Genomic DNA, 23,999 nt, shown 5'->3' with positions numbered 1-23,999 from the left:
TTGCGCAACTGCCATTGCTCAAAAGCAGCATGCATACCGCAGATTTAACCAACATGTCCAGTTCAAACAGACTGAAGTATATAGAAGCTAGAAATAACGTTAAGAAAGAAATAGCGACAGCTAAGAGAGAATTTACGGAAACCACTAAAAAACGCATCGAAGCACAAAAACTAGGAACTCGAGGCTTCTGGAAAATCTACAACAGTGTAGTAAATAATGGGCAATCAACAATTCCCCCACTAACCAACAATCACGAGGTTGTCTCCTCAGCAACCGAGAAGGCTAACATGCTTGCCAGTCGGTTTGCTTCAAACTCCACACTGGACCCTTCCAACCACTCCCTACCTGACTTTCCTATGCGGACAGACGCCACGCTAGACGATCTGAAAATCACCCCTGCTCAGGTGCATGCCATCATAAAAAATCTTGACACTTCAAAAGCATGTGGACCCGATCTCATCCCAGCTGTGCTATTAAAAAAGTGCTCAGCTGAAGTAGCTCCAGTTCTCTCCAAACTCTAGAACAAATACCTTAATGAAGTTTGCTTTCCGGGCTGCTGGAAAACTGCTTCTGTTGTACCAATATTCAAGAATTCTGGCGAAAGAACTGACCCATCAAATTATCACCCCATTAGCCTCCTCCCACTTTTCGCCAAAATATTTGAGACCATAATTAACCATGCTCTAGTCCATGACCTTACAGATGCTAAACTTCTGACTGACAAACAATATGGATTTAGACAAGCCCGTTCCACAGCAGACATCCTAACTGTAATCTCTGAACGTATATACCATTCACTGGATAAAGCGGGGGAGGGCAGAGCGGTAGCTCTAGATATATCTAAGGCTTTTGATAGGGTATGGCATGAGGGTCTCCTCAGGAAAATTAAATCATATGGTATCACTGGTAGAATACTTAACATAATTAAATCCTTCTTAGATAAGAGAAAAATCCAGGTTGTCCTCGACGGTCGTACATCTAAACAATATGATATAAATGCGGGAGTGCCCCAGGGTTCTATCCTTGGACCTCTATTGTTCCTGATATTCATAAATGACCTCCTCGACAAAATTTCCTCTGAGATGGGTATATATGCTGATGACACTACACTCTATGGCAGGCACGACAGGAAGACGAATGAACACATTTCTAAAGAAATGGCAGAAACACTAGAGGAAGACCTCCAATCTGTAATGGCATGGTGATAAAAATGGATGGTTACGTTCAATGCCGCCAAGACTAAGCTTGTTTCATTCAATAATTACAAGAAACCCTCTCTACCACCCATAGCAATGGCCAATGACTCTTTATCTGAGAGTACATCTTTCAAACTGCTTGGCCTAACGTTCACAGGAAACATGAGTTGGAACAATTACATTGAAGGCATTGTCAGGGCCGCTGCAAGAAAGGTGGGCTCTCTCTACCGTGCGAGACAACTACTAACACCCGAAAGTATCCTGTGCCTCTATAAGGCCACCATTCGCCCATGTATGGAGTATTGCTGTCACATTTGGGCTGGTGCATCTGCTACTAGTCTCTCGCTCCTTGACAAGGTTCAAAAGAGAGTCGCAAACCTGATAGGTCCTGAACTGGCATCTAAGCTTCAGCCTCTGTCCCATCGACGAAATGTTGCCTTGATTTTTTGAGGAATTTGACTGAAGTAAAATGAGACAAACATCCACTTGGATGGAGTGTGTAAATATTTCCACTTGGAAATATGTAATAAGCTGCATATCCAGTATATGCCTGTTCTACTAGTATTTTAGTGGTGAATGCTCTGGTGAACTGCAATCACTTGTGCCCCCACGACGTGAGCACCCTCGACAAACCCGACAGGCTGCTAAATCCCACCCCCACACTGTAGAGATCCCTAGATGTAAAAGATCTTTCTACACCAATAGTTTCTTCCCCAGAACCACTAGACTTTGGAATTCCATTCCAGGTCCCTGCTTCCCCAACAGTACTGACGTACAGAAGTTCAAGTGTAACGTGAACCGACATCTTGCTGCCAAAATCCCTACATAGTACCCCAGTAGTTGTTGGCCCTGATAGTAACCCCCTACACCAAAGTGGCAATTTGCCTTGTTTGGAGTGGAAATGTTAAAAAAAAAAAAAAAAAAAAATTGGGAAGAGAAAACTTATGTCCCCAATTTTTTTATTCAGTGTTGGATCGGTAAAGGTGAACTTGAATGGAATATTCAAATATCTATGTATTTCAAATAGAGATTAAGTGTTTGCCCCAGGGATTGGAGCCCCTTGATTTTTTGAGGAATTTGACTGAAGTAAAATGAGACAAACATCCACTTGGATGGAGTGTGTAAATATTTCCACTTGGAAATATGTAATAAGCTGCATATCCAGTATAGCAGCAAGTCTTGGGAAAATATAGCATATCTAGTAAATAATCAATTCTTGGGAAAATATAGCATATCCAGTATAGCAGCAAGTCTTGGGAAAATATAGCATATCCAGTATAGCATCAAGTCTTGGGAACATATAGCATATCCAGTAAAGCATCAAGTCTTGGGAACATATAGCATATCCAGTAAAGCATCAAGTCTTTGGAAAATATAGCATATCCAGTATAGCATCAAGTCTTGGGAAAATATAGCATATCCAGTAAAGCATCAAGTCTTGGGAAAATATAGCATATCCAGTATAGCATCAAGTCTTGGGAAAATATAGCATATCCAGTAAAGCATCAAGTCTTGGGAAAATATAGCATATCCAGTAAAGCATCAAGTCTTGGGAAAATATAGCATATCCAGTAAAGCATCAAGTCTTGGGAAAATATAGCATATCCAGTAAAGCAGCAAGTCTTGGGAAAATATAGCATATCCAGTAAAGCATCAAGTCTTGGGAAAATATAGCATATCCAGTATAGCATCAAGTCTTGGGAAAATATAGCATATCCAGTAAAGCATCAAGTCTTGGGAAAATATAGCATATCCAGTAAAGCAGCAAGTCTTGGGAAAATATAGCATATCCAGTAAAGCATCAAGTCTTGGGAAAATATAGCATATCCAGTATAGCATCAAGTCTTGGGAAAATATAGCATATCCAGTAAAGCATCAAGTCTTGGGAAAATATAGCATATCCAGTAAAGCATCAAGTCTTGGGAAAATATAGCATATCCAGTAAAGCATCAAGTCTTGGGAAAATATAGCATATCCAGTAAAGCAGCAAGTCTTGGGAAAATATAGCATATCCAGTAAAGCATCAAGTCTTGGGAAAATATAGCATATCCAGTAAAGCATCAAGTCTTGGGAAAATATAGCATATCCAGTAAAGCATCAAGTCTTGGGAAAATATAGCATATCCAGTAAAGCAGCAAGTCTTGGGAAAATATAGCATATCCAGTAAAGCAGCAAGTCTTGGGAAAATATAGCATATCCAGTAAAGCATCAAGTCTTGGGAAAATATAGCATATCCAGTAAAGCATCAAGTCTTGGGAAAATATAGCATATCCAGTAAAGCAGCAAGTCTTGGGAAAATATAGCATATCCAGTAAAGCATCAAGTCTTGGGAAAATATAGCATATCCAGTAAAGCAGCAAGTCTTGGGAAAATATAGCATATCCAGTAAAGCATCAAGTCTTGGGAAAATATAGCATATCCAGTAAAGCATCAAGTCTTGGGAAAATATAGCATATCCAGTAAAGCATCAAGTCTTGGGAAAATATAGCATATCCAGTAAAGCATCAAGTCTTGGGAAAATATAGCATATCCAGTAAAGCATCAAGTCTTGGGAAAATATAGCATATCCAGTAAAGCATCAAGTCTTGGGAAAATATAGCATATCCAGTAAAGCATCAAGTCTTGGGAAAATATAGCATATCCAGTAAAGCAGCAAGTCTTGGGAAAATATAGCATATCCAGTAAAGCATCAAGTCTTGGGAAAATATAGCATATCCAGTAAAGCAGCAAGTCTTGGGAAAATATAGCATATCCAGTAAAGCATCAAGTCTTGGGAAAATATAGCATATCCAGTAAAGCATCAAGTCTTGGGAAAATATAGCATATCCAGTAAAGCATCAAGTCTTGGGAAAATATAGCATATCCAGTAAAGCATCAAGTCTTGGGAAAATATAGCATATCCAGTAAAGCATCAAGTCTTGGGAAAATATAGCATATCCAGTAAAGCAGCAAGTCTTGGGAAAATATAGCATATCCAGTAAAGCATCAAGTCTTGGGAAAATATAGCATATCCAGTAAAGCATCAAGTCTTGGGAAAATATAGCATATCCAGTAAAGCATCAAGTCTTGGGAAAATATAGCATATCCAGTAAAGCATCAAGTCTTGGGAAAATATAGCATATCCAGTAAAGCATCAAGTCTTGGGAAAATATAGCATATCCAGTAAAGCATCAAGTCTTGGGAAAATATAGCATATCCAGTAAAGCAGCAAGTCTTGGGAAAATATAGCATATCCAGTAAAGCATCAAGTCTTGGGAAAATATAGCATATCCAGTAAAGCATCAAGTCTTGGGAAAATATAGCATATCCAGTAAAGCATCAAGTCTTGGGAAAATATAGCATATCCAGTAAAGCAGCAAGTGTTGGGAAAATATAGCATATCCAGTAAAGCATCAAGTCTTGGGAAAATATAGCATATCCAGTAAAGCATCAAGTCTTGGGAAAATATAGCATATCCAGTATAGCATCAAGTCTTGGGAAAATATAGCATATCCAGTATAGCATCAAGTCTTGGGAAAATATAGCATATCCAGTATAGCATCAAGTCTTGGGAAAATATAGCATATCCAGTAAAGCATCAAGTCTTGGGAAAATATAGCATATCCAGTAAAGCATCAAGTCTTGGGAAAATATAGCATATCCAGTAAAGCATCAAGTCTTGGGAAAATATAGCATATCCAGTAAAGCATCAAGTCTTGGGAAAATATAGCATATCCAGTATAGCATCAAGTCTTGGGAAAATATAGCATATCCAGTATAGCATCAAGTCTTGGGAAAATATAGCATATCCAGTAAAGCATCAAGTCTTGGGAAAATATAGCATATCCAGTAAAGCATCAAGTCTTGGGAAAATATAGCATATCCAGTAAAGCATCAAGTCTTGGGAAAATATAGCATATCCAGTAAAGCATCAAGTCTTGGGAAAATATAGCATATCCAGTAAAGCATCAAGTCTTGGGAAAATATAGCATATCCAGTAAAGCAGCAAGTGTTGGGAAAATATAGCATATCCAGTAAAGCATCAAGTCTTGGGAAAATATAGCATATCCAGTAAAGCAGCAAGTCTTGGGAAAATATAGCATATCCAGTAAAGCATCAAGTCTTGGGAAAATATAGCATATCCAGTATAGCATCAAGTCTTGGGAAAATATAGCATATCCAGTAAAGCATCAAGTCTTGGGAAAATATAGCATATCCAGTAAAGCATCAAGTCTTGGGAAAATATAGCATATCCAGTAAAGCAGCAAGTCTTGGGAAAATATAGCATATCCAGTAAAGCATCAAGTCTTGGGAAAATATAGCATATCCAGTATAGCATCAAGTCTTGGGAAAATATAGCATATCCAGTAAAGCATCAAGTCTTGGGAAAATATAGCATATCCAGTAAAGCATCAAGTCTTGGGAAAATATAGCATATCCAGTAAAGCAGCAAGTCTTGGGAAAATATAGCATATCCAGTAAAGCATCAAGTCTTGGGAAAATATAGCATATCCAGTAAAGCAGCAAGTCTTGGGAAAATATAGCATATCCAGTAAAGCATCAAGTCTTGGGAAAATATAGCATATCCAGTATAGCATCAAGTCTTGGGAAAATATAGCATATCCAGTAAAGCATCAAGTCTTGGGAAAATATAGCATATCCAGTATAGCATCAAGTCTTGGGAAAATATAGCATATCCAGTATAGCATCAAGTCTTGGGAAAATATAGCATATCCAGTAAAGCATCAAGTCTTGGGAAAATATAGCATATCCAGTATAGCATCAAGTCTTGGGAAAATATAGCATATCCAGTATAGCATCAAGTCTTGGGAAAATATAGCATATCCAGTAAAGCATCAAGTCTTGGGAAAATATAGCATATCCAGTAAAGCATCAAGTCTTGGGAAAATATAGCATATCCAGTAAAGCATCAAGTCTTGGGAAAATATAGCATATCCAGTAAAGCATCAAGTCTTGGGAAAATATAGCATATCCAGTAAAGCATCAAGTCTTGGGAAAATATAGCATATCCAGTAAAGCATCAAGTCTTGGGAAAATATAGCATATCCAGTAAAGCATCAAGTCTTGGGAAAATATAGCATATCCAGTAAAGCATCAAGTCTTGGGAAAATATAGCATATCCAGTAAAGCATCAAGTCTTGGGAAAATATAGCATATCCAGTAAAGCATCAAGTCTTGGGAAAATATAGCATATCCAGTAAAGCATCAAGTCTTGGGAAAATATAGCATATCCAGTAAAGCATCAAGTCTTGGGAAAATATAGCATATCCAGTAAAGCATCAAGTCTTGGGAAAATATAGCATATCCAGTAAAGCATCAAGTCTTGGGAAAATATAGCATATCCAGTAAAGCATCAAGTCTTGGGAAAATATAGCATATCCAGTAAAGCATCAAGTCTTGGGAAAATATAGCATATCCAGTAAAGCATCAAGTCTTGGGAAAATATAGCATATCCAGTAAAGCATCAAGTCTTGGGAAAATATAGCATATCCAGTAAAGCATCAAGTCTTGGGAAAATATAGCATATCCAGTAAAGCATCAAGTCTTGGGAAAATATAGCATATCCAGTAAAGCAGCAAGTCTTGGGAAAATATAGCATATCCAGTAAAGCATCAAGTCTTGGGAAAATATAGCATATCCAGTAAAGCATCAAGTCTTGGGAAAATATAGCATATCCAGTAAAGCATCAAGTCTTGGGAAAATATAGCATATCCAGTAAAGCATCAAGTCTTGGGAAAATATAGCATATCCAGTAAAGCATCAAGTCTTGGGAAAATATAGCATATCCAGTAAAGCAGCAAGTCTTGGGAAAATATAGCATATCCAGTAAAGCATCAAGTCTTGGGAAAATATAGCATATCCAGTAAAGCATCAAGTCTTGGGAAAATATAGCATATCCAGTAAAGCATCAAGTCTTGGGAAAATATAGCATATCCAGTAAAGCAGCAAGTCTTGGGAAAATATAGCATATCCAGTAAAGCATCAAGTCTTGGGAAAATATAGCATATCCAGTAAAGCATCAAGTCTTGGGAAAATATAGCATATCCAGTAAAGCAGCAAGTCTTGGGAAAATATAGCATATCCAGTAAAGCATCAAGTCTTGGGAAAATATAGCATATCCAGTATAGCATCAAGTCTTGGGAAAATATAGCATATCCAGTAAAGCATCAAGTCTTGGGAAAATATAGCATATCCAGTAAAGCATCAAGTCTTGGGAAAATATAGCATATCCAGTAAAGCATCAAGTCTTGGGAAAATATAGCATATCCAGTATAGCATCAAGTCTTGGGAAAATATAGCATATCCAGTATAGCATCAAGTCTTGGGAAAATATAGCATATCCAGTAAAGCATCAAGTCTTGGGAAAATATAGCATATCCAGTAAAGCATCAAGTCTTGGGAAAATATAGCATATCCAGTAAAGCATCAAGTCTTGGTAAAATATAGCATATCCAGTAAAGCATCAAGTCTTGGGAAAATATAGCATATCCAGTAAAGCATCAAGTCTTGGGAAAATATAGCATATCCAGTAAAGCAGCAAGTCTTGGGAAAATATAGCATATCCAGTAAAGCATCAAGTCTTGGGAAAATATAGCATATCCAGTAAAGCATCAAGTCTTGGGAAAATATAGCATATCCAGTAAAGCATCAAGTCTTGGGAAAATATAGCATATCCAGTAAAGCATCAAGTCTTGGGAAAATATAGCATATCCAGTAAAGCATCAAGTCTTGGGAAAATATAGCATATCCAGTAAAGCATCAAGTCTTGGGAAAATATAGCATATCCAGTAAAGCATCAAGTCTTGGGAAAATATAGCATATCCAGTAAAGCAGCAAGTCTTGGGAAAATATAGCATATCCAGTAAAGCATCAAGTCTTGGGAAAATATAGCATATCCAGTAAAGCATCAAGTCTTGGGAAAATATAGCATATCCAGTAAAGCATCAAGTCTTGGGAAAATATAGCATATCCAGTAAAGCATCAAGTCTTGGGAAAATATAGCATATCCAGTATAGCATCAAGTCTTGGGAAAATATAGCATATCCAGTAAAGCATCAAGTCTTGGGAAAATATAGCATATCCAGTAAAGCATCAAGTCTTGGGAAAATATAGCATATCCAGTAAAGCAGCAAGTCTTGGGAAAATATAGCATATCCAGTAAAGCATCAAGTCTTGGGAAAATATAGCATATCCAGTAAAGCATCAAGTCTTGGGAAAATATAGCATATCCAGTAAAGCATCAAGTCTTGGGAAAATATAGCATATCCAGTAAAGCATCAAGTCTTGGGAAAATATAGCATATCCAGTAAAGCATCAAGTCTTGGGAAAATATAGCATATCCAGTAAAGCATCAAGTCTTGGGAAAATATAGCATATCCAGTAAAGCATCAAGTCTTGGGAAAATATAGCATATCCAGTAAAGCATCAAGTCTTGGGAAAATATAGCATATCCAGTAAAGCAGCAAGTCTTGGGAAAATATAGCATATCCAGTAAAGCATCAAGTCTTGGGAAAATATAGCATATCCAGTAAAGCATCAAGTCTTGGGAAAATATAGCATATCCAGTAAAGCATCAAGTCTTGGGAAAATATAGCATATCCAGTAAAGCATCAAGTCTTGGGAAAATATAGCATATCCAGTAAAGCATCAAGTCTTGGGAAAATATAGCATATCCAGTAAAGCATCAAGTCTTGGGAAAATATAGCATATCCAGTAAAGCAGCAAGTCTTGGGAAAATATAGCATATCCAGTAAAGCATCAAGTCTTGGGAAAATATAGCATATCCAGTAAAGCATCAAGTCTTGGGAAAATATAGCATATCCAGTAAAGCAGCAAGTCTTGGGAAAATATAGCATATCCAGTAAAGCATCAAGTCTTGGGAAAATATAGCATATCCAGTAAAGCATCAAGTCTTGGGAAAATATAGCATATCCAGTAAAGCATCAAGTCTTGGGAAAATATAGCATATCCAGTAAAGCAGCAAGTCTTGGGAAAATATAGCATATCCAGTAAAGCAGCAAGTCTTGGGAAAATATAGCATATCCAGTAAAGCATCAAGTCTTGGGAAAATATAGCATATCCAGTAAAGCATCAAGTCTTGGGAAAATATAGCATATCCAGTAAAGCAGCAAGTCTTGGGAAAATATAGCATATCCAGTAAAGCATCAAGTCTTGGGAAAATATAGCATATCCAGTAAAGCAGCAAGTCTTGGGAAAATATAGCATATCCAGTAAAGCATCAAGTCTTGGGAAAATATAGCATATCCAGTAAAGCATCAAGTCTTGGGAAAATATAGCATATCCAGTAAAGCAGCAAGTCTTGGGAAAATATAGCATATCCAGTAAAGCATCAAGTCTTGGGAAAATATAGCATATCCAGTATAGCATCAAGTCTTGGGAAAATATAGCATATCCAGTAAAGCATCAAGTCTTGGGAAAATATAGCATATCCAGTAAAGCATCAAGTCTTGGGAAAATATAGCATATCCAGTAAAGCATCAAGTCTTGGGAAAATATAGCATATCCAGTATAGCATCAAGTCTTGGGAAAATATAGCATATCCAGTATAGCATCAAGTCTTGGGAAAATATAGCATATCCAGTAAAGCATCAAGTCTTGGGAAAATATAGCATATCCAGTAAAGCATCAAGTCTTGGGAAAATATAGCATATCCAGTAAAGCATCAAGTCTTGGGAAAATATAGCATATCCAGTAAAGCATCAAGTCTTGGGAAAATATAGCATATCCAGTAAAGCATCAAGTCTTGGGAAAATATAGCATATCCAGTAAAGCAGCAAGTCTTGGGAAAATATAGCATATCCAGTAAAGCATCAAGTCTTGGGAAAATATAGCATATCCAGTAAAGCATCAAGTCTTGGGAAAATATAGCATATCCAGTAAAGCATCAAGTCTTGGGAAAATATAGCATATCCAGTAAAGCATCAAGTCTTGGGAAAATATAGCATATCCAGTAAAGCATCAAGTCTTGGGAAAATATAGCATATCCAGTAAAGCAGCAAGTCTTGGGAAAATATAGCATATCCAGTAAAGCATCAAGTCTTGGGAAAATATAGCATATCCAGTAAAGCATCAAGTCTTGGGAAAATATAGCATATCCAGTAAAGCATCAAGTCTTGGGAAAATATAGCATATCCAGTAAAGCATCAAGTCTTGGGAAAATATAGCATATCCAGTAAAGCATCAAGTCTTGGGAAAATATAGCATATCCAGTAAAGCATCAAGTCTTGGGAAAATATAGCATATCCAGTAAAGCATCAAGTCTTGGGAAAATATAGCATATCCAGTAAAGCATCAAGTCTTGGGAAAATATAGCATATCCAGTAAAGCATCAAGTCTTGGGAAAATATAGCATATCCAGTAAAGCATCAAGTCTTGGGAAAATATAGCATATCCAGTAAAGCAGCAAGTCTTGGGAAAATATAGCATATCCAGTAAAGCATCAAGTCTTGGGAAAATATAGCATATCCAGTAAAGCATCAAGTCTTGGGAAAATATAGCATATCCAGTAAAGCATCAAGTCTTGGGAAAATATAGCATATCCAGTAAAGCATCAAGTCTTGGGAAAATATAGCATATCCAGTAAAGCATCAAGTCTTGGGAAAATATAGCATATCCAGTAAAGCATCAAGTCTTGGGAAAATATAGCATATCCAGTAAAGCAGCAAGTCTTGGGAAAATATAGCATATCCAGTAAAGCATCAAGTCTTGGGAAAATATAGCATATCCAGTAAAGCATCAAGTCTTGGGAAAATATAGCATATCCAGTAAAGCAGCAAGTCTTGGGAAAATATAGCATATCCAGTAAAGCATCAAGTCTTGGGAAAATATAGCATATCCAGTAAAGCATCAAGTCTTGGGAAAATATAGCATATCCAGTAAAGCATCAAGTCTTGGGAAAATATAGCATATCCAGTAAAGCAGCAAGTCTTGGGAAAATATAGCATATCCAGTAAAGCAGCAAGTCTTGGGAAAATATAGCATATCCAGTAAAGCAGCAAGTCTTGGGAAAATATAGCATATCCAGTAAAGCAGCAAGTCTTGGGAAAATATAGCATATCCAGTAAAGCATCAAGTCTTGGGAAAATATAGCATATCCAGTAAAGCATCAAGTCTTGGGAAAATATAGCATATCCAGTAAAGCATCAAGTCTTGGGAAAATATAGCATATCCAGTAAAGCATCAAGTCTTGGGAAAATATAGCATATCCAGTAAAGCAGCAAGTCTTGGGAAAATATAGCATATCCAGTAAAGCATCAAGTCTTGGGAAAATATAGCATATCCAGTAAAGCATCAAGTCTTGGGAAAATATAGCATATCCAGTAAAGCAGCAAGTCTTGGGAAAATATAGCATATCCAGTAAAGCAGCAAGTCTTGGGAAAATATAGCATATCCAGTAAAGCATCAAGTCTTGGGAAAATATAGCATATCCAGTAAAGCATCAAGTCTTGGGAAAATATAGCATATCCAGTAAAGCAGCAAGTCTTGGGAAAATATAGCATATCCAGTAAAGCAGCAAGTCTTGGGAAAATATAGCATATCCAGTAAAGCATCAAGTCTTGGGAAAATATAGCATATCCAGTAAAGCAGCAAGTCTTGGGAAAATATAGCATATCCAGTAAAGCAGCAAGTCTTGGGAAAATATAGCATATCCAGTAAAGCATCAAGTCTTGGGAAAATATAGCATATCCAGTAAAGCATCAAGTCTTGGGAAAATATAGCATATCCAGTAAAGCAGCAAGTCTTGGGAAAATATAGCATATCCAGTAAAGCAGCAAGTCTTGGGAAAATATAGCATATCCAGTAAAGCAGCAAGTCTTGGGAAAATATAGCATATCCAGTAAAGCATCAAGTCTTGGGAAAATATAGCATATCCAGTAAAGCATCAAGTCTTGGGAAAATATAGCATATCCAGTAAAGCAGCAAGTCTTGGGGAAAATATAGCATATCCAGTAAAGCATCAAGTCTTGGGAAAATATAGCATATCCAGTAAAGCATCAAGTCTTGGGAAAATATAGCATATCCAGTAAAGCAGCAAGTCTTGGGAAAATATAGCATATCCAGTAAAGCATCAAGTCTTGGGAAAATATAGCATATCCAGTAAAGCAGCAAGTCTTGGGGAAAATATAGCATATCCAGTAAAGCATCAAGTCTTGGGAAAATATAGCATATCCAGTAAAGCATCAAGTCTTGGGAAAATATAGCATATCCAGTAAAGCATCAAGTCTTGGGAAAATATAGCATATCCAGTAAAGCATCAAGTCTTGGGAAAATATAGCATATCCAGTAAAGCATCAAGTCTTGGGAAAATATAGCATATCCAGTAAAGCAGCAAGTCTTGGGAAAATATAGCATATCCAGTAAAGCAGCAAGTCTTGGGAAAATATAGCATATCCAGTAAAGCATCAAGTCTTGGGAAAATATAGCATATCCAGTAAAGCATCAAGTCTTGGGAAAATATAGCATATCCAGTAAAGCATCAAGTCTTGGGAAAATATAGCATATCCAGTAAAGCAGCAAGTCTTGGGAAAATATAGCATATCCAGTAAAGCATCAAGTCTTGGGAAAATATAGCATATCCAGTAAAGCATCAAGTCTTGGGAAAATATAGCATATCCAGTAAAGCAGCAAGTCTTGGGAAAATATAGCATATCCAGTAAAGCAGCAAGTCTTGGGAAAATATAGCATATCCAGTAAAGCATCAAGTCTTGGGAAAATATAGCATATCCAGTAAAGCATCAAGTCTTGGGAAAATATAGCATATCCAGTAAAGCATCAAGTCTTGGGAAAATATAGCATATCCAGTAAAGCATCAAGTCTTGGGAAAATATAGCATATCCAGTAAAGCATCAAGTCTTGGGAAAATATAGCATATCCAGTAAAGCATCAAGTCTTGGGAAAATATAGCATATCCAGTAAAGCATCAAGTCTTGGGAAAATATAGCATATCCAGTAAAGCAGCAAGTCTTGGGAAAATATAGCATATCCAGTAAAGCAGCAAGTCTTGGGAAAATATAGCATATCCAGTAAAGCATCAAGTCTTGGGAAAATATAGCATATCCAGTAAAGCATCAAGTCTTGGGAAAATATAGCATATCCAGTAAAGCAGCAAGTCCTGGGAAAATATAGCATATCCAGTAAAGCAGCAAGTCTTGGGGAAAATATAGCATATCCAGTAAAGCATCAAGTCTTGGGAAAATATAGCATATCCAGTAAAGCATCAAGTCTTGGGAAAATATAGCATATCCAGTAAAGCAGCAAGTCTTGGGGAAAATATAGCATATCCAGTAAAGCATCAAGTCTTGGGAAAATATAGCATATCCAGTAAAGCATCAAGTCTTGGGAAAATATAGCATATCCAGTAAAGCAGCAAGTCCTGGGAAAATATAGCATATCCAGTAAAGCAGCAAGTCTTGGGGAAAATATAGCATATCCAGTAAAGCATCAAGTCTTGGGAAAATATAGCATATCCAGTAAAGCATCAAGTCTTGGGAAAATATAGCATATCCAGTAAAGCATCAAGTCTTGGGAAAATATAGCATATCCAGTAAAGCATCAAGTCTTGGGAAAATATAGCATATCCAGTAAAGCATCAAGTCTTGGGAAAATATAGCATATCCAGTAAAGCAGCAAGTGTTGGGAAAATATAGCATATCCAGTAAAGCATCAAGTCTTGGGAAAATATAGCATATCCAGTAAAGCATCAAGTCTTGGGAAAATATAGCATATCCAGTAAAGCATCAAGTCTTGGGAAAATATAGCATATCCAGTAAAGCATCAAGTCTTGGGAAAATATAGCATATCCAGTAAAGCATCAAGTCTTGGGAAAATATAGCATATCCAGTAAAGCATCAAGTCTTGGGAAAATATAGCATATCCAGTAAAGCATCAAGTCTTGGGAAAATATAGCATATCCAGTAAAGCATCAAGTCTTGGGAAAATATAGCATATCCAGTAAAGCATCAAGTCTTGGGAAAATATAGCATATCCAGTAAAGCATCAAGTCTTGGGAAAATATAGCATATCCAGTAAAGCATCAAGTCTTGGGAAAATATAGCATATCCAGTAAAGCAGCAAGTGTTGGGAAAATATAGCATATCCAGTAAAGCATCAAGTCTTGGGAAAATATAGCATATCCAGTAAAGCATCAAGTCTTGGGAAAATATAGCATATCCAGTAAAGCATCAAGTCTTGGGAAAATATAGCATATCCAGTAAAGCAGCAAGTCCTGGGAAAATATAGCATATCCAGTAAAGCATCAAGTCTTGGGAAAATATAGCATATCCAGTAAAGCAGCAAGTCTTGGGAAAATATAGCATATCCAGTAAAGCATCAAGTCTTGGGAAAATATAGCATATCCAGTAAAGCATCAAGTCTTGGGAAAATATAGCATATCCAGTAAAGCATCAAGTCTTGGGAAAATATAGCATATCCAGTAAAGCATCAAGTCTTGGGAAAATATAGCATATCCAGTAAAGCATCAAGTCTTGGGAAAATATTGCATATCCAGTAAAGCATCAAGTCTTGGGAAAATATAGCATATCCAGTAAAGCATCAAGTCTTGGGAAAATATAGCATATCCAGTAAAGCATCAAGTCTTGGGAAAATATAGCATATCCAGTAAAGCATCAAGTCTTGGGAAAATATAGCATATCCAGTTAAGCATCAAGTCTTGGGAAAATATAGCATATCCAGTAAAGCAGCAAGTCCTGGGAAAATATAGCATATCCAGTAAAGCAGCAAGTCTTGGGGAAAATATAGCATATCCAGTAAAGCATCAAGTCTTGGGAAAATATAGCATATCCAGTAAAGCATCAAGTCTTGGGAAAATATAGCATATCCAGTAAAGCAGCAAGTCTTGGGAAAATATAGCATATCCAGTAAAGCAGCAAGTCTTGGGAAAATATAGCATATCCAGTAAAGCATCAAGTCTTGGGAAAATATAGCATATCCAGTAAAGTATCAAGTCTTGGGAAAATATAGCATATCCAGTAAAGCATCAAGTCTTGGGAAAATATAGCATATCCAGTAAAGCATCAAGTCTTGGGAAAATATAGCATATCCAGTAAAGCATCAAGTCTTGGGAAAATATAGCATATCCAGTAAAGCATCAAGTCTTGGGAACATATAGCAGAAAGAACAGTTGGAAATAAGTCATCAACCATCTATTATGACTATGAAATTTCTACAGATTCGTATCTAGAAAATGGAGCTGTTAAGCCTGATATAGTGATATGAGACTAGAGGAAGAAAATCGCAACCTTAGTTGAAGTAGAATTTTCCTAATGATGCTGGCCTTAACAGAGCTGCGAGGGAGAAGATAATGAAATACCAAGACCTTATGTATATGAAAAGAAATTGGAATCTTAATCATTCTAGTAATAATAGGAGCAGTCGGACTTGTGAAAAAGAATTTAAAAAAATACTTGGTAAATATACCTAGTGTACCAAGTGCAAGAGAAATACAAACAATTTCACTCAAAGGAACTGTTAGAATCTTAAATAAAAAGATCTCTGTTGGAGTGACTGAACTAATAATTGAATGTCTAACATCTGGCATATATATACACACACACACACACACACAAACTTGATTAAACTTTTTATTTAAGCAATATCACCTGAAGAGGTCTTTAGTTACTTGTAATTGGCTGATTGAAGCCTGCTTATGAATGTGTACTGACATATTAATGCTTATGTAAAACAAATGAAAAGTCTATTTTGCCCTACTTTGGTATTGAGCACTCTTGCATTAACCTTGTTTAAAATTTCATTGGTTGCTTTACCGCTGAAAAATATTAAACTGGAATTATATATGCATGTGTATTAGAATATCAATCCTAGCACAAATAAAATTAATTCCCAGAATAATTTTGCGTCACTTTTATTATCCCTTACAAAGCTTAAAATCTAAATAGAATCCTTATTCTAATTTTAATCGAAATTAATTATATGATTTTTATTCTAGAAGATGTCTAAAATTTAAGGTGTCTTTAAAATAAATTATTCAAACTACATAATCTGAAATGCAACAGATTTTTTTTGTGTGACAACGGTCATAGAAACAAGCATCCAAGGGTGGCATGTGCATATTTTAAAAAGTCACCGATACTCAACTTGAAACCCGACCGATAGGAAACAGAAAGGTGACATATGCAAATTAAGACGTGGCCGAATTTGAATCGAATATAAAAAGCCGGTATTTCTTTTATTGCTGAGAACATTCTTTTTTTGACTCTGAGTCATTTCAATGTATGGTTAATTCGTATGTCAGTAGGAAGAAAGAAATGTGGATTTTCTACGAACGTTGAAACAGGAAAAGAAAAGGATTGTCGTTTTTTTGTTTGTGCCGAGAACGTTGCGAGCTAAAGAAGAAAAAACTTTTTTTTTTTTGCAGGAACATTTAACAGTATTCGGCTGTTCAAAAGCAAACTTTAATTTCAACTCTAGATTTTGAAAGTTATTTAAGAGTTGAAGCAACATTTTTATAGACCAGATGACCTTAATGCTAACTTGATGAGATGATGGAGACCAGTGTTTTTATTGATGCACCATCTTTAGATGATTGCCTGTCAAGGTTAAAGAGTGCATCATAAAATACACCCAAGTTTCAAATTGTGAATTGTTGGTGTGAGTTGGAAAGTCGTTTGTCAGAGACTGGACATTTTGTTGAGTTAGCCGTATCTGATTAAGCTAGTTTGTAATGAAGGTGAAGAAGAAAATAGTCACCTAGTTCCCAATATTTTCATGATAATAAAACTAACTGTAACGTTCCATTAAAACGGGAACATAAGCATGTAAGGCAATTTTGTTCGTCAGGCAGGTTTAGACTAACAACAAAATAATGAATTATTTAGCTACATAACCGAAAATTTGACAGATTTTCTTTGGAAGTTATTTCTTTGGTTGACGTAGGATTTTTATAAGCCAGGTGCCCTCTTAACACTAACTCAGTGAGATAAGGAGGTTCAGTGTTTTTATGGAGAAACCATCTCTAAGAAGAAAGCGTACAAAAAACCTTCTCAACCACTGATTGCCACGACTAATAATATGCTACCTGAAAGTTTTCCATTCAAACTCCTCGGCTTAACATTCACAGATACTGTGAATTGGAACAAATACATCGATGGCATTGCCAAGGCTGCTGCGAAGAAGGTGGGCTCTCTCTACTATGCTAGAAAATTACCTGCACCTGAGAATATCCTATATTTCTACAAAACCACCATTTGCCCATGCATGGAGTATTGTTGGCTATATTGTTGGGCTGGTGCATTTACCATTAGTCTTTTGCTTGTAGACAGGGTCCTAAAAAGTCTCCGACCTAATAGGTCCTGCACTATCAACCAAACTCCAACCTTTGTTCCATCACCGAAGTGCCTGTTTTACAAGTATTTTAATGGTATGTGCTCAGACAACCCAAGGCACTTGTACACCTTCAAGATAAATTCCCATAACTAACCTGATAAGCAGTAAAAGCCTCCCTAGATGTCGGAAAATCTTTGACTAATAGTTTCTTCCTTAACAACTGCTCAACTCCGTACATATCTTTGTCCAGTAATTATATTGAGAAACCATCTGTAAGTGATTACATGCCAAGGCTAAAGAGCAGTTTACCTGTTATGGTTTGTTTGTTAGATTATTCATATTTTTAATTTGTATGATATATTTTTATATTGTTTTTGTAGGTCCCAAAGAATTTATCGAGCCTGACTTGTCCTGCCTGCCCATTCCTCGTCCTTCGTCTCCTGAAACAGTTACCAAAAAAGATTGTTCACTAGAAACAGAAAAAAGACAAAAGAAAGAAGGTAGCTTCACATTTCTTTTTTCTTCATCTATTTTAACACTTGTTTTTTTTTCTTTCTTAGTTTTCACCGATTTGTTGTTGTTGATGATGTCCTCCTTAAAAAAAAAAAAAAAAAAAATTGAAACCCTTGACCCCTTAACCTCTTGCGAGAGAGATGGTTTCCATTTATCTCTCCAACAGGGTTACATCAGTCTCTCATCTGCATTTTTCCTCTCTCTCTGGTCAGTGTTATAACTCCAATGTCTCATTCTTTAATCTTGTCTCTCTTTCTCTTTTGGCTTTTCATTTAACATCACCAGCAGCAGCAGGAGCACTGCTCCCTCTCCCCTTCCTCCCTCTCTTTTTTTTTCTTTTTTCTTGTCTTCTCTCTCCTCCCTCTCCTCTCTGCTTCATTAAATGTGATGTGTGCGCAAAATGTTGCTTCAGTGTGGCTAACTTCCACATTTGTGCAACTAATCTGATGCTTCCTGTTGCATGTCATATAATACTACTACTATTACTACTATAACAGCTATTATAAATATCAGCAATTCATCTGGAGCATGCTGTTTGCTAGAGATTTTTGTCTCTTTCCCTCTCTAAAGTTATCCTTATCTTCCCTATCTTTTTTCTTCTCTCTAAAGGATTCTAAGTAAACATTTTTTTTTTTTTGGTTCATTATTTTTCTTATATATATATGAGACAAAAAAAAATATACAACACAAACTTAGCGTAATCTCATAAATTTATTTTAACCCTCTATGAGCATTTTCAATTGAGGAGAGCTAATCGGGTTAGCATCTGACTTAAAAAGAGAAATTTACAACGGTTTTTGTGTTAATAAAAAGAGGAAACGGAAAAAAGGGAGAGAAAGAGAGGATGAATAAAATGGAGTTGAAAAAAATGAATGAAGAAGTAGAGAAAGAAAGCTAATATAAAGGATGACGTAGAGAAATTGTGCTTGTCAGGAGAGAAGGTGGACAAGTTAGAAAAAGACACAGAGAGAAAAAAAAAAAAAATGAGAAAACTGAAAAAAAAAAAAAAAAAATATCGGAGGCATGATCCAGAAAACCCCAAGCTGGATGGCATCTATGATCAACTTCAGCATCTTGACTTATTAATAGACTTATTAATAGAGCTGTGGCAACAGCATACTCTTTCATTGTTTTGATTCTCAAGTATATATCCAACAGTTAAACTCAATTAATCAACCGAGAACCATATCACTCTATATAAAAACATAAAATATTAACTGATATATACCTGAGAGTCCAAACGATGAAAAGAATATTTTGTTGTCATAGCCCTACTTATTAATGCTAGAACTAATTAAACACTGGCTTCGGTTTAAAACTATTTAAATAGGAGATAAATAGTTTTACTTTTAATGTGTGTGTTTGTGTTCTCTAGAATTTATTCAATAAATATATAATTGATCGAATAAAAAATCTAAATATTGGTTCATGAAAATCTTTTTCAACCTCCAAATTTAAAAAAAAGCCTGTATTTGGAACACCAGGAAGTTTTAGATATCTTGTTAGCTTGGCACAGTGAAAATAAAAAAAAACTGAAAGCATTCTCAAATAATATTAGAGAGCTGATCGTAAAGGCAGTCACTGATGCCAGTGATTGTCTTCATGGGTTTTTGTTGTCAATCACTGTTGGTAAGAAGAGATTGTAAATAACCCCTCCTCCCAAAACATCATATTTTTATATATATTTATTTTTATATATATATATATATATATATATATATATATATATATATATATATATATATATATATATTGCTTACGTGACTCCTAAAGAAACATTGCACTACTTGCTGCTCTTTTTTATGCATATTTGTTGTTTTCCAACAACAAATAGAAAAATTGCCAAAAATTATAAATTTTGATTTGTTTTGTGAAGGTCAGAGATATTGAGAAATATGTTTTGCCTCCATAATTACTTGCTACAAGTCTTTCTGGAAGTCGGCTCAACTTGAAGACATGTAGTTCAAGAACAATTAGATCACGTACATAAAATATCTATAAGAAATCCTGAACAAAAGGGTTACTAGATCAAAGCCGTTGCGGATGTTGTGTGTGTCTGGCCTAATTGTTCCATTTTTCTCCACAGTGACTGGTTCAAATATAAATCTGTCAAGAAGGACAACATATTTGGATTACTTGTGGTCTTTTACATCCTGGATTTGTTATCGATTCCATTATTATCAGCTGGCTATTTGTAAAGGGAAATGCTGTACAACATTTGCTTTGTGTTCAGGCCAATGCATTCGAGGATAAACAGGAAACCATCTTCATACAGAGATTGACATCAGAAAGGATTGGTGAAGTGAACAATGATTCCCACCTTGCATTAACGTAAACGCTTTTCCACAAACATAATTGAATGTGTTCAATTATCACAAATGAAATTAGTATGTGTTGATATAGTGTGATACACGTTTCCTGCTACTAGCAGAGTTGGTGGTTAGTGATAGAGTATCGGACATCAGCCATTGGGGGCTCCTGGTTTTGAACCTCGTTATGTTTAATCACACTGATGATTTGTACATGGTGAAACATATCGTAAGGTCTATAGGTGAAACGGCCTTCAAAATGTACCAAAGTTTAAGATTTGAAAAAAAAGTGACTAGCAAAATCTTTGTCACTGGAATTTATCTTAGTATTGTTCATTTACATATGATCTGTTATGTTAGCAATTATTGAGTTTTACCTTGAAAAGGTTAATCTATAAACAATAAAGAAATGTATGCACAAACATTTTCTCACACACACGCACGCATAGATAAAAATGTTACATAAACATGTACTTGGTTGTGTGTTTGCCATTGTGAAGGGTTGCATCTGAAAAATAAATATGCAATCATCTGTCAAAGAGTGAGTGTATCTGAGACACTGTGGGTGTATATAGATAACATACACATGTGTATGTATGTATGTATATATATATATATATATATATATATATATATATATATATATGTAGAGAGATAGAGGGTGAATTTTTTTGTTTCCTTTTAAGATTTTAAAATCTTGTTTTATGGTTATTTTTCATTTCTCAATTTAATATTTTCTCCTTTTTTCAAAGTACACTTAAAAAAAAAGTTTTTCTTCTTTTTTTTTTTTTTGTATGTCTGACGTGTTGCGTTGAAGCTGTTAACAAATTATCAACATGATGTGCCCATGCACTGGATTCCCTCAATCTCTGCTCATCTTTTTACAATTTTTACCTGAACTATCGTGATTTGTTGATTTTTGTGATTTTCTAATTTATCTTGAAATATTTCTAACTTGATGTGATTCCCCGTGAAGCTCATTTTGAACGTCACCCATACTTGTGTGATTGAAGAAGTTATTGCTGTTTTCAACTTTGGTTTTTCTTTTTAATTCAACACTTTCTTTTGTCAAAGCTTTAAAAACAAAAGTATTTTTAAAATGAGGAAAGAAAATAGCTTTTTATTTTATTTGGATGAAAATTATTACTTTAGTTAACTATTTTGGCATTTGTAAATAATGGCTTGTTTTTCAGTTACTGCTAAGTCCTACATTTTAAGCTGATATTTTTTTTGTATGCATGTGTCCATGTTAATCATACTTTTGCTTGTTTTTTTTTTTTTTTTTTTTTGCACTTTGACCTTTTTAAATCATATATCCTTGCTTGGCATACACATTCTTATGTCCATACTGCAATTGGTCATACCAATTTATTGCTATTGTTGAGCAAATTTTTCTCTACCCTCCCCCCTTCCACCTTACACGGTCTTGTTTTTAAATTTGCTTGCTTTTCCCTGACAATTTGAATTTTTTCTGACCCCCCCCCTCAACCCCCGTTTTGCTACATTAGTAGTATGCCATCTATAGTAATTACCTTCTTTTTTGTCAATTATCTCCCCTTTCTACCCAGCTCCAGATCTCTCCAACCAATCAGTGATGTTTTCTTCATTGTTTTGACCAAGTCGAATTCCAACTGATGTAACCCCTATCAACAATTTGACCCTGTTTTTGTCGATCCATTTTTCTCAAGTCTGAATGTCTTTAAATTTCAAGAGACCTAACATTTCTTATCTTTCAGTTTCATGTTTTCAAAAATTTCCACTAAGTCAATTGCTGCTGCTGCTGTAATATTTAATCATGATGATGATAGTGGTGGTGGTGCGGGGAAAAGAAGCAGATTACAGAAGTGAAATTGAGAAAAGCGGGGTGGGGAATGACATTTTCATGTATGCGTTCCTACTTTGGACAATTTTAAGTTTAAGTTTTTTATGACAAACAAGATTAGGGCGTGCTTCTGCATTTTCCTCTTTCATAAAGGAAGGCTGAATACTGAAGAATCGCCCAATGGTTATTGATATGAAATATAAAATTTGTAAGTGGAAGTAGAATCCTAACAAATGTATTGCAGTCATTTTTACACTCTGCTCAATCATCTGTGACCCATTGGGGCAGTATTTGTTATATCTATATACTACGAAAACTATAAAACAACAAATATGTAGATCTTTGTTTATGAAGTTAAGTGTGTGTATGTGTGTTTGTGTGTATATATATATATATATATATATATATATATATATATATATATATACACACACAAACATACACAGAGAACAACGAATTAATAAAACCTGGTGAAAACACTTTAAGAAGAGTTAAAAACATATTTAATTTTCAAAAAGGAGACACAAATTAAGTGGATTGTCTTTAATCTGCGGAGTTTCCAAAGAAATACTTTCTTTCTCATCAAAGGGTAGGAATTAGCAAAATGTGGAATCGAATTTTGCTTGCAAAGTATTTAATGAAACTACAAGTAAGTCATAGAGCTTACTTGGTAAAATTTAAAAAATATTGAAGCAGAGGGAATGGGGAAAAAAGGAAAAATGATTTCACGTGGTCGGGTGAAGAGTAGAATATCCAATAACGGTAAAATCCAAGAAAAGTTGGTAAAAGTTTGTTATCCAGAAGTAAAAATCCAAAAGAAATCCTGTTACTAGAAGATAGTTCGATGCCATCCAAAAGGCAGAATTCTGTGAAATAATTCACAAATGGGTACAAGGAAAAACGAGTTCAAAATATTATTATAAAAAGAAAGATAAATTGTGTGTAGAATGGAGAAATGGAAAGATATCAAGACGCTTCTGCTGAGGTCGACTTTTTAAAGACGAATAAAGAAACAGAAGCGATGAGTGATAATTGAGATATTTTTAAAATGGAAAAGAAATTTTATATATATATGGTAGCTTCCTCCAATCTTGACAGACTTTGGATACCCACTGTATCACTGTGTGTGAAATTTTTGTGGCAAGAGTAGTGCAATCTCTAACCACAACTCTCTTGACTCAGTGTTGTTAAATACTAGTGGCAAGTGGAGGTGCAGGATGACTGAAAACAATGTCGAGATAAGCGGAGAGTGCATACAGTGCCTAGAATTCCCAAATGGTCACCAATGTGATTCTAGCCAGGCTCAATATTGTTTAACTTCGATGATCTGACGAGAAGCGGTGTGCTAACGTGATTATACCATGTGTGTGTGTGTATATATATATATATATATATATATATATATATGTGTGCATGCACCTATCTACAGAGGGGAGTGCATAAAAAAATAATTATGCACTGATCATTATGAATTTGAGAATAAATATTCTCAGTAAATAACATGGGCATGTTGTTATTTTATTTATTTTTTGTAAACCTTACCATTTACCTTCCCCCTTTCTCCCTGAAAATAAAAACAAAAAACAAAACAAGGCATAAATAGATTAAAAAAGAAAAAAAAATCAATAGGGAAAAGAATTGCAAACTATGTTTTTATAAAAAAGTGTAGATGTCTTAACGGACGGTTGTTAGTTTACCAGAACCATGGATGTCATGATATTGTCTGTCCAAGTGATACTTTGGTGACATGTTGAATGCTGGTGGTGTTTGCAAACGCACAATTACTGCTCACTGTTGGGTTGCATTGGAAGTAGCTTCTGGAACTTTGCTGATCTT

At 35.4% G+C, this 23,999-nt stretch overlaps 1 protein-coding gene across 3 annotated transcripts in view; it reads left to right on the top strand.

Moving 5' to 3' along the window:
- LOC145296668 (F-BAR domain only protein 2-like) overlaps window positions 1-23,999 on the top strand; it is a 218,725-nt gene that overhangs the window by 114,418 nt on the left and 80,308 nt on the right. For all 3 annotated transcript variants that reach the window (XM_080142609.1, XM_080142611.1, XM_080142610.1), the window contains exon 11: window positions 17,900-18,019. In XM_080142609.1, the coding sequence (XP_079998735.1) occupies window positions 17,900-18,019 (120 nt within the window). The remainder of the gene's footprint in view (window positions 1-17,899; window positions 18,020-23,999) is intronic.

This window comes from Euprymna scolopes, chromosome 17 (genome assembly GCF_053919585.1).
Source record: "Euprymna scolopes isolate OS-2025 chromosome 17, ASM5391958v1, whole genome shotgun sequence".
NCBI lineage: Eukaryota > Metazoa > Mollusca > Cephalopoda > Sepiida > Sepiolidae > Euprymna > Euprymna scolopes.
The sequence above is the reverse complement of the archived record's forward strand: the minus strand, read 5'-3'. Positions and strand labels throughout refer to the sequence as shown.